This window comes from Coptis chinensis, chromosome 6 (assembly GCF_015680905.1).
Source record: "Coptis chinensis isolate HL-2020 chromosome 6, ASM1568090v1, whole genome shotgun sequence".
Lineage (NCBI taxonomy): Eukaryota > Viridiplantae > Streptophyta > Magnoliopsida > Ranunculales > Ranunculaceae > Coptis > Coptis chinensis.
In genome coordinates this window covers 18,655,068-18,666,831 of record NC_141461.1, presented here as the reverse complement: position 1 = coordinate 18,666,831, position 11,764 = coordinate 18,655,068, and the positions used below count along the sequence as shown (strand labels likewise).

At 39.5% G+C, this 11,764-nt stretch overlaps 2 protein-coding genes and 1 pseudogene across 2 annotated transcripts; 1 reads left to right on the top strand and 2 right to left on the bottom strand.

Annotated features, from left to right (window-relative positions):
* The first annotated feature begins 644 nt into the window (after positions 1-644).
* LOC147491919 (uncharacterized) lies at positions 645-2,548 on the top strand. The gene is made up of 2 exons (XM_086567360.1): positions 645-692; positions 1,508-2,548. Exons 1-2 carry the CDS (start codon positions 645-647, stop codon positions 2,546-2,548), a joined length of 1,089 nt encoding a protein of 362 aa, XP_086423486.1.
* A 5,849-nt stretch (positions 2,549-8,397) lies between these two features.
* LOC147491918 (potassium transporter 11 pseudogene) lies at positions 8,398-9,068 on the bottom strand (annotated as a pseudogene).
* Positions 9,069-9,079: 11 nt separating this feature from the next.
* LOC147491917 (uncharacterized) lies at positions 9,080-11,307 on the bottom strand. The gene is given in 3 exon segments (XM_086565793.1): positions 9,080-10,513; positions 10,595-11,117; positions 11,119-11,307. Coding segments are annotated over 3 exon segments (1,545 nt in total). The 3' UTR covers positions 9,080-9,680.
* Positions 11,308-11,764: the final 457 nt, after the last annotated feature.

Below are 11,764 nucleotides of genomic sequence, written 5' to 3'. Positions count from 1 at the left end.
GAGAGAGTGGGTATTCATGTATCTGATCCATCAACTCAGGTCGACCGTCGTCTCCGACAATTGGAGAGCAAGAATAAAAATCTGAAGAAATAGCTGCGTCTACTTCTCGAAGATGATTCAGGTTCCACAACAAAAAATGTTTGGGATCATTTGAACTCTAAAACATCTCTGTCAAAGACTCCAAGCACAAATTCCCGTACTAAGAGAAATCGTGCGATCGGGTCGCTTACGAAAGGCTTCGTGCAAATAGAATGTGCAACGCCGAAAGCCTACACTTTCCAGTGTAATCGTAAGCGAATCCACAAACTCCTCTGCCGACCTTGATGCCGACCACCCTGTGATAGATTGCCGACTCACAAAAGATCTCATGAAGAAAATAGGTTTAGCCGATTTGAACCATACTAAGGGAGATAGGCAAAGTATCCATATAGGTCGGCAAGATAGACTACCCAACCAACAAAAAACCAATGAAGTTCCTACCCTAAGCTCTAGGAGGGGTAGACAAGCCACTACAAGTCCTCGTCGCAACAATATGCGTTGATCTCGACAGCAGCACTATTCACCAAGGAGTTACAGTTCACAACCTAATCGCTCAAGTTGTAGTCCCAATCCAAGAGCTCATTGTCAGCCAAAGTATGTTGACAATGGTAGCCATGGAGATGGAGACTCACTTGCAACAGGTCAAGAAAATGGTTGTGACAGTCCAGCACTCCGTCCATATTCTCCCGATGTTCACCATAAGAGACGAAGGAACCGATCTCCACTACTGGCTTGGTCACCTTCACCTGCATGGATGGGTCGACGAGAACTCACTCCACCTCCTCATAAGAAAACTTGGCCAAAATGTCCACAGTTCGGTCGTGACCATCGTCGAGAGAATGTTCCATTTTCTGAACGACGTCTCCATGAGATGATATTGAAGGCTGTTAATGATAAGAAGTCACGAGAAAACAAAATTCGAAATCTCACTATAGAGAGTGGTATTGATTCTCCCTTCTCTTTCTAAATCCAAACAACCGTTCATCACAAGGACTTCAAGCAGCCAGAATTTGAAAAGTTTGATGAGATTGATGGAGATCATTTGATGCATCTTGTTAATTACAGAAACAAGATGATCTTATGGACTTTCGATGATGTTCTTCTTTGCAAGTTATTCTCGTCCACACTCATTGGAATTGAGTCAATGAGATGGTTTAACATGCTTCCAGAAAGATTCATCCATAATTTTACTGACCTTGCTTACAAGTTTGCCGAGCATTTTCATCACAACTGGAAAAAACCAAAAAATATTGATTCTCTATTCAGTATTAAACAACAAAAAGACGAAAATCTCAGTAAGTTTGTTGCGAGATTTCGGAAAGCGGCTGTTAGAATTTCATATGCATCTGATATTCTTGTCATTTATAATTTCAAGGAAGGCATTAATTATGATAGGGACGGCGTTTACAACTCTATAGTAAAAGACGTCCCAACAACTCGTTATGAACTTTTTGTTTGAACTCAACAGTTTATTCGAGTTGAAGATGATGCATCGGCACGAGTTCACAGAGATACGGATCGAATAAGCAAGTCGCAGGAACAGAGTAAAAAACTGAAGTATCAACAAACAACCGATCAAAAGTCTAAGAGTGATGGTAGACCACAACAATGGAATGACAAAGAAGAAAGGAAACTTCCCGAGTTAAAGCTTACCACCCTCAACGAGAAGTATGTTGTTATCTATGAGAAGATTAAGAGAAAGAATATCCTATCTCCTCTTTTTCCTCTCTCTGAAGATACCAAGGTTACACGTGACAAATCACTGTGGTGCAAGTTCCACGATGATTTTGGTCATGAAACTGAACAATGCCGATCTCTAAGGGGTAGAATCCAAGGTTTTGTCGAGAAGGGTATGCTCCAGGATTACGTGCTGGGTAAAACGAAACAAGCTTTAGTCGTGACCGCACACAATATAATCAAAGTCGGTCATGCCATAGTTGATTCAATGTCTAACACCCAGCGCAAGAATTTTAATCACTCCAAGATCACTGATCTCAGCCACCACTATGTTTATAATGGATATGTTTTTCTCCACGGTATGGGTACTGAGACGTATGAGGAAGGACCTCTCTGTTGGACTGACAATGAATTGATAGCAGTGCACCATCCTCATTATGATATTGTTGTAATACAAGCTTTTGTTAGAATTCATCGTGTGCAGAAAATCATGATCGATACAAGTAGTTCGGCAAGTGTGATCTACAAGCGTTGTTACAAAGGACTCAATCTTCCTGAGAATATGATAGTTCCCAATCCAAATTTTATCATTGGCTTCGATGGGACAGCAACAAAATCAATTGGTAGATGCTCTCTTCCAGTGACATTAATGAACAAGGAAGTTACAATTGATTTTCTTCTCTTGGATTGTAACTTTTCCTACAATGTCATTCTGGGAAGAGATTGGATTCACTCAATGGGAGCTGTCGTTTTTACTTTCCATCAGGCTATCAAATTTTGGTGTGATGGTATGGTATGCAAAGTTCGAAGTGATCAGATAGCAGCTTTGTAGTGCTATGAGTTTGTGCTCGAAGATTATAAAGATTTGGAAGTCAAGGGCAACACCATCCTAAATGTTGATGGGGTAAAATAGCAATAACAGAATTCCATTGGCTGGGTAAACGCTATGGAGCAGATCGACAGCAAGGAAGAAGAAACCACTTTTATTTATAGGGAAATTTCCAAGAAGGAACAGGATGAACTCATTGAGCTTTTGAAGAAAAATTGCACAGTGTTTACAAATTTATTAAAACATATATGCAAATTTATTGCACAATGTATTGAAACATATATATTTACAAATTTTGAACTATTTTTTAGCGTTTTCTTTTTCTTTTTTTTTATAATGATAGATAACTTTCTATACATTTATTTTAATATTTTATTTTCTAAACTGTAAAATTTGTGGGATACTATAAGTAATAACAAGACTTTATATATATATTTACAAATTTTGAACTTGATATATACTCAAAGTAACCATGACAAGATTGTTGTGCCTCAAGACGAGTGAGGCATGTCAATAATAGTATAAACAAAATGCAAAAAATGTGTCAATGGTTTTGGGAAATTTTGAGTTTGTACTAGAATTTGGTTTGGGGTAGGGGGGATTGGGTTTTGAGGAATGGGAAAAATCATTGAAACGTGGTTTGGGTAGAGAGATGGGTGTTTGTGCTGGTTTCGTTTTGTTGTGGTTGACTACTGAGTTTAGGAAATCGGTGGGTCTGTGTTGGTATTGAAGCGAGTTTGGTAACTGGGTTCGAGTTTTGGATTTGGGTAGATGGATTCTATTAGGGTAAATAAAGCCCAAAATAAAAAAGAAAAGGCCCAAAATTTGTGGGTCCAACTAAAGTTGGTATAACCCGTATAACTAATTTACGGGACCTTCATAATGATATCTGTGCCATTGATAATTTACTTGAACTTCAATTTTCTCTAGCATTCTCTTCCCAAGCTATAAAAGAACTAATTTCAATTGATCTCTCTCATTTATCTCATTCTCTTTCTATCATCACATTAATTCTAGCTTAGGTATATGTCACTCCCATGGACATTTTCGTTCGCACATTTTTTTAGGTCCCTAACTTTTATATAAACTATAAAACAATCCCTATTTTTTATGATAATTACTAGACAGTCCCTACACTTTGTCTAACTTAAATATTAGTATCTATATTTTATCTAAATTACAACAAAATCCTTATATTTTTATACTAATAACAAACGTGCCCTATACTGAAAATTACAAAATTGCCCCTTATATATATTTTTTAATGCGATATTGCCATTGGGATTTATACATATTTTGTATTCTATTTTTGCAAAATCTAAGGTACGCATGCTATACCGTACTCTCTCATCTGGGCCCTCCATTAGACAGGGGATTCGTGTGTATTGCATGGCAGAGTCTTTATTCAAGGCTCTAGATGCCAGCGTACTCATACAGCAGGCGGCCAGGCGCACTCTAGAACTGCTATTCTATTTTTCTCTCTTCTAATCTAAACGAATAACTACTAATATTTCGGAATGTATCTTATTGTAACCAGTGTTCATAATTGATAAACACCCAAAACTGTAATATTAAACCCCGAGAGACATAGCATTTTGGTCGATTATGTGTTTAATAATCATGTAATAATTATATTTTCGTACTTTTGCAGGATTCCGCAATTAAAATAAATATAGTGATAAAACATGCATCGGCACGGGAATACGGGAATATTTGAAGTTTCCCACTCGATCCCCGTGAAGCCCAACAAAGCCTGACTAAAGCCGAAGTTTCCAAAAGAACAAAACCAAAGGCGAACGGGTCCACATATAAAGAAGCAAAAACTTCCGGCTCAAATTGGATAAATCTAGATGCCGACGTTGGCTAGTGAAGCCAAGTACGAAATACTGAATATTTGAAATTTCCCACTCAACCCCCCAGTGAAGCCCAATGAGCCCCGACTAGAGCGAAGTTTCCAAAAGAACAAAACCGGTCGTAAGCGGGTCCACATATAAAGAAGCAAAGAAACTTTCGAAGCTCAAATCGGATAAATCTAGATGCCGACGCGTTGGCTAGTGAAAGCCATAGCGACGACCGGCGAATTTAACTCTCAAGCAAGGACAAAAAGTCGTAAAAAACGCCAAAATCGGCGCCCAATCTGGACACACTAAGTGGACCCACTCTCGAGGGCTCGGAAGGCATGACGAGTCGATAAGGGTGGCAAAAGATGGTTTTAATTTGGTACCACCTGGTAAGAGAGAAGACACGTACCAATTCAAACCAGGTAGTTTGAATTGAAATGAGCTAACAAACAAAACCTTAAATCAGCAAAAAGACAAAACAAAATAGGTAAAAAACAAAACTTTGATTCTCAAAGTTTTGAAAAACTCAATTAGCAAACAAACAACATCAAATTAAACCGTCTTCAGTCTCCAACCTATATATATGAGGGGGTCGCCTTCATTATTACCCCTTCAGCATATTAATGCTTTAGCTTCCTCCTAATTAGATTTTTTTCAGTACTTACATTCTGCCATTTCCATTCCAGTAGCTTAAATACTGTAAGTTATTTTACCCTTAATAACAGTAATTTCTTTTCTAGTTTAATTCCTGTCCTGCATTTATTTACTTAATGTATACAAAGAAGTTTTATTATTCCTTCTATGACCATGAGCTAATCCCCCCCCCGTGGGGAGGTTATCTTCTTCGTGAAAAAATCCGATTGACTCTTTAATATTCTAGAGTCGATTTAGGAATTAGGCTTAGATTTGATATCCGGTCCCAAAATGACCGAGACCGCATAAAGTTGGATCACGATGCTCCGGGACGGTCTCGGTAGGCGAACCAAAATGTTTCCACACACGACTCTCTCCTCGTGTCGATCCACTTCTCTCCATTCGTCCGGTGATGTGAAAATCGAGCCAGAGCTGAAATAATATACCGTAGATGAGATATTATTGAAACTCCTTATGCTAGTGAAATGTGACCTAGAGATGTGGGCATGCACTAGGGATCAATACTCGACGCCATCTCCAACACGGAGACCTAATTAGAGATGTAGTGATGTAATAGTAAACCGTTGAAAACGATTTTTGCATGAGCATGATTAACTCTCTCTCTTTTCTCCACCTTTGTTTACCTACATAAAAATCACCGTAATAATTTACATTAATTGCATTACCGTAAAAATTTATTAAACCAATTAAAAAAAACCTAAAAATCCTACTCACTAAAAAGTTGTAATTCCAAATGAACCTATCCGAGCCCTAAGGTTTGGGCCGATCCCTTTACTCGACCTATCCTACCAAACCCACGTGAGTAAGGTAACTTGACTAAAACATACCACTATACCTGGACGTTGGAATTTGACTTTGGACTTGGGTCTTGGACTTCGGACTTTGGACTGTGGACCTCGGACTTAAGAAAATAAGTAACTGAAAACCAAAACGTGTATAAATGTGTGTTTTATCAGTGATTCCGAACGAAACGTCGGAATTCCGCCTAATATTCCGGTTTTTCAAAAAATCGGAATTCAAAATATAGAGTCGAAATCTTGATAATTCCGAAATCAACCGAAATTCTAAATATATAGGGGTTGAAATTTGACGAATTTCATATTTTAGATTTATCGAAATTCTAAGAATTCGAAATTCTGAAATCCCAAACTATGATTGTAACTAAATTGAAAGTATTATATGCTCATGTGTGGGGAAAAAGTTTGCATATGATGGTTAAAAAAAAAAGTGGTGTGGCTCATCCATATTGGGATTGTTCGAGGTAAGGGTGGAATTCGAGCTAAACAAGCCGAGTTTTACCGTGCTCAAGCTCAGTTCGCTAATTACACGAGCTTTAAATTGAGCTCGAGCTCGGCTCATATAGTAAATGAGCGAGCTCGAGCCGAGCTTAAACGAACCAAGCCCAAGCCAAGTCCGAGCCGCTCGGTTATTTTATATTATAAATATGCTATTTGAGCTAAACGAGCCGAGCTTCATCAAGCTCATTTGTTACACGAGCTTTAATTTGAGCTCGAGCTCAGCTCATATAGTTAAACGAGCGAGCTCGAGCCGAGCTTAAACGAACCAAGCCCAAGCCGAGCTCCGAACCCTCGGCTCAAATTCCACCATTAGTTCGAGGCATGAGAGTATGAGACTAGTGTAATTAGGGGGGGGGGGGGTGCGCAAAGTTACTGGCAGCTATTTTCAGCCGAAATTTATGGCATGACTTAAATTGTACGAAAGCCGCCGATGCAAAGTTAAGAGAGAAAAAAGTGGACAGCTGCAGGCTAAGGAAGTTCGTAATTGAGGCCACACCGTATTCGGATTATAATAGTAGAGACTTGAATTTGGTGTCAAGCTTTACCACAAAAAATAAAAAACGAAAAAGAAAAATTGGTGTCAAGTGCTTGTGATTCTTTTACCAACACACTGCACGCACCAACACACTGCACGCATAAACTTTGTTACATACGTGTGCAGTGGGAACCGAGTTCCATAGTGCATACATATATCTGGTTCCTCGAGTAACTCAGATAATTTTATACGGGCAATATATGAGGCGCAAATGCACAAAAATACATGGGCATTCTGTCCGTAATGCTCTTAGGCTGTGTTTGTTTAGTGGTAAATGGGGTGGCAAATTTTATTTTTCCACTAGATACACAATTTGTCAGTGTTTGGGTGCATTTAGAGGCACTGACAAACACTATTTACTATTTGCTAGCTGTTTCAGCAAGATTTGCCAAAACATATTAGTTGAGAGTCGGAAATAATGTTTTTTTGGAGATGGTGGTTGGGAAAAGATGAGACTGGACTTCGGTTTTGAAGTTGCCTACGTACCCAAATATATTGCTTGGGATAAAGTCTCGATGCGTAGTTCTGGAAAAATGACGAAGGTTGGATTTTATAAATAGGATTGGTGATAGTTACTTTCTCGTTCTCCAATTTTCTAATTGACGGATGAAGTTGGAGAACTGGCGGGAGAACTGTCCAATTGTGGGATGAAGTTGGAGAACTGGTGGGAGAACTGTCCAATCGTGAGATGAAGTTGGAGAACTTGCGGGAGAAATGTCCAATCGTGGGATGAAATTGGAGAACTGGCAGGAGAACTGGCTAATCGTGGGATGAAGTTGGAGAACTGGCGGGAGAACTGTCTAATCGTGGGATAAAGTTGGAGAATTGGCCGGAAAACTATCACACGATATGAAATTGATGGAAGTGAATCTTGAATGTGGACGAAGTTGTGGAAGTTGTTTGACTCGCAAAACATATGCGCAATTGATATTGATTTTACGTGTAGGTATGTAGGCTTTGAGCATAGGCTTTGAGCGTGAGTTTTTTGTAGATAAGCTCTGAGCATGGGCTCTGAGCGTGAGCTTTTTTGTAGATAAGCTCTGAGCGTGGGCTTTTTTGTAGCATGGACTCTAAGCATGAGTTTTTTTTTTTATTATAGATAAGCTCTGAGCATGGGCTTGTATTGAATTGGGCTTTTATTGGGTCACATTTGTGGGGGCCGGAACATCTCCCTCTCTTTGTTACATGGGCAAGGCCAGTGTGGCAAAGAAGTAATAATATTTATGGTACTCATAGGTTAGTAAATCGGTAAAAATAAAAATGATGGGAGTTGAAGGCAAATAAGAATTTTTTTCTTGATATAATTTATATAGAGTTCGTATAAATTTGGAATTTGATATGGTTGAATTGATTGTATAATGGTGAAAATATGTAATGGCAGTTTGGTAAATATAATTGAGTTGACTAGTTTGAATGGTTAAAGATGAAAGGCTATAGACGATTCAGGCTTGCATAGAAGTTTCTGAATGGAGTTATACATATATTAATGTTTGTTTCTATCTATACGTGAAACAAGTGTTAGTTTCATAGCAGTTGCTTAGTAAGACATGAAATTGCGGGAGTGAGAATTCCATCGCCAATCACCATGCAAGTGCCAACGAGCACAAGAATTAGAAGTGCAGTTTTCCTATAAGCTTGAGCTTCTAACCATTTTTTGGTTTTTGTAGCAAAAGATTTCTCGTGGAATGTATGGCGACTGTAGGTTGTTAGCTTTTCATCTGTCCGGTGTTGGTTTGGAATAGTTTTTATTTTCGCATGTCGACAGAGTAGTGAATACAGAGCAAATGTTCCACCTTGATCATTATCATTTGCCCTTAATACCACAAAGACATACTCGAGAAGGGGAATGAGAGTAAGAGAGTATATGATCATCGAAAGAGCTCCAATCACATCTTCTAGATCGTCAATTCCACCAGGGAATGTATTATAGAATACATACAATGGAGATGTGCCCAAGTCTCCATATACTATTCCAAGACTTTGGAACGCAAGTCGTAAAACCAATAGCGATGAAAATGTCTTTTCCATGTACATATTTCTTAGCCTCCCAGCTTCCTCGTCCATAGGCTGATCAAGTTTTTGGTCCAACATCCACATACTCCCTCTATTTCTCTCCTCTTCATCGATAGACGGTGTAGAAGCCATTAAAGCTAGCAAAACACCAACTTGAAACTACTTCTCTGAATAAAAACAAATAACCATTGATTCAAACTTATATGAAAGGCCATACATTCATGCTTCAGATTAATGCAAGTGTTGGCATCCGCTAAAGCAACTTCTCCTTTTAGAAGGGCATAACAAAGGCTCTTATTAGAGTATACATTTGCATCACTGGGGTCCAGATTTGTGTCCATAGAGTACCATTTTGTTGCCAAGAGATATTCCTTCTTCCGGAAAGCAGTTTCTCCCTGAGATTTTGCCTCATTAAATTTTTCCTTAGCTTTGACCTTTCTCTTTTCTGTTACTTCTTCTGACTCTAATGCCTTGATATTCGACCAATGCTCCAGTCTGAGTATGTAGGAATAGGTGATGTAACAGGATAAAGAATCTGGACATCTTGGTGGTTTTTATTAAGGGTTATATTAACATACCCCCCCACCACTAGTTGCAATTAGGATAACCCCCCCCATAATAATTGAAATTAGGATTTCCCCCCCAACTTGACAGTCAATAGGAGTCAAGCAACAGTTTCCGTCAGTTGACTGGTCAAGGATCATGAATTGTCCTAAATACCCTTTTTCTGTGGAAATTACGAAATTAGCCATTGACACTGTTCAAAGCCCACAACTCAAAGCCCAAACTCGAAATTACATTACCCGCAAAGGAACCTCAGAGCAGTTCTTTGCACTGACAACGAGAATACTAATTTCATTCAATGCCAGCGATGTCAACTGATCCGAACCTGGTAATCGCTTGATTTTAGTGAGCAACAAGGGATCACGACGAAACGGACACATGTAATGGTGGCTGATAGTAACAGCAGTTTTGCCTTCGATTTGCAAGCTTTTGTGGACATGTACCTTCTGTTCCTTAGCTTCCTCCCCAGTTGGCAGATAATCCAATGATACATAGAGCATGACAGGCTTTGGCTTGTGCCATTTGATCTCCAAATTGCAAGACCATGACTCACCAATGTTTAGTAGTGGAACAGAAATCAACCCAAAAGAATGCTGAATGCTCCTGATATTATCAGAACCCTTTTGAGATTCATACTCACCATCAGGCCCCAAAATGTTAAGAAGTTGTACGTTGTGACTGTCATTTGAGAATGGCTCGCTTTCCCTTGGACTAGCCAGTCCACCTCCTCTGGCATTGACTAGGTTTATCTTCAATTCACCAAAATGAATGCTATGACCTTTCGAGGTCACAGTAACAGGAACTAAGAAGCTCTCTCCAACTAATGCGGGACCAGTAGCACCTAAAGCTAGATCAACTTGTGAATCCTGTTCCTCAACCTGAATAACCTTCTGACCAGAGAATGCAAGACCAGGATCCTTGGTTGGCAAGGTATCAACACGCTCCTCAAACTTCCAAAGAGGTAACTCGTCCATTGAGCCAGGGCTTTCAGCTCGGCAAATAATTGTGAAACAAGGTCCCACCTTTGAGATCACAGATATGCAGTCAAGCTTTCCACTTTGTTCTGCAGTCATAGCAGTGTTTCAAAGTTGCAGCGGTAATAAAGTAAGAACGGATGAAAATACATAGGGGACCAGATGCATACCAGATTTTATGTCGTATATCAAGCGTAACCACTTATTCGTGAGCAGTTTTAAAAATGGAGCATTCTCTATCCGCAAATCTTGTTGATCACAAGATGTTGCATCTACCGTTGGTTGCTGAGCACTGTTGATCAGGAAGTTACATTCAGGCTGATTAAATTGGATTTCCAATTGATCAATCTCAACTGGTTGGGGGAGCTGTGACAATAGCGATATTGTCAGCAAGGTAGATGCACCAGGCTTGACCACCTGTTCGTGAAAAGCGACTGAAGCAAGAAGTACCACTCTAAGTGGGCTGATAGGATCAATCTCAAGACAGAGGGGTTTATCAACTTCAACTTTAAGGTTGCCGCTGTCTTCATTTGATGACAATGTGACTTCTCCTCTTAGAATCTTAAAAACCTCATCGTGTATGATTTGTCTTTGAGACAGACTAGCAGGACCAGCTGGACCATATTTTCCTTCAGAAGGTTGGGATCCAAAACTAGATGATATTGGCAATACAGCCATCTGAAGAGAGTACTCGGACAAAATCTTTCACTGAACTTAGTCTTCTCGAGCACTCCCTTAGGTACCCCAAGACCTCCCAAAGCAACGCAACCCAACCTTCTTGGCTGTAAAGACTTGCAACACCATCAAACAACTGCTTTGCATTGACAAAGTCGCCAATAGCGAAGTATTCCATGGCCATCATGTTTCCACAGAAAGATGCCATTGTTGAGGCTGTTGTACGTCTCAAATGTCTAATTTCGAGTTTGGGCTTTGAGTTGTGGGCTTTGAACAGTGTCAATGGCTAATTTCGTAATTTCCACAGAAAAAGGGTATTTAGGACAATTCATGATCCTTGACCAGTCAACTGACAGAAATTGTTGGTTGACTCCTATTGACTGTCAAGTTGGGGGGGAAATCCTAATTGCAACTAGTGGTGGGGGGGTATGTCAATATAACCCTTTTATTAATAACTGCAATCTCTAGTGGTGTCAACCCTTCATGATTTGGATCAGCTCCTTCTTTCAACAAGCACTTGATCATTTCAGGTTCGACTTGAGTTGCTGCAACAACTATAGGCACTACGCCACATGTACCAACGTTAAGGTTTGCACTAGCCTCAATCAAAAGCTTCATTGAAGGCAATGAATTTTCAAGAACAGCTGCTGACAGGGTACTAATAG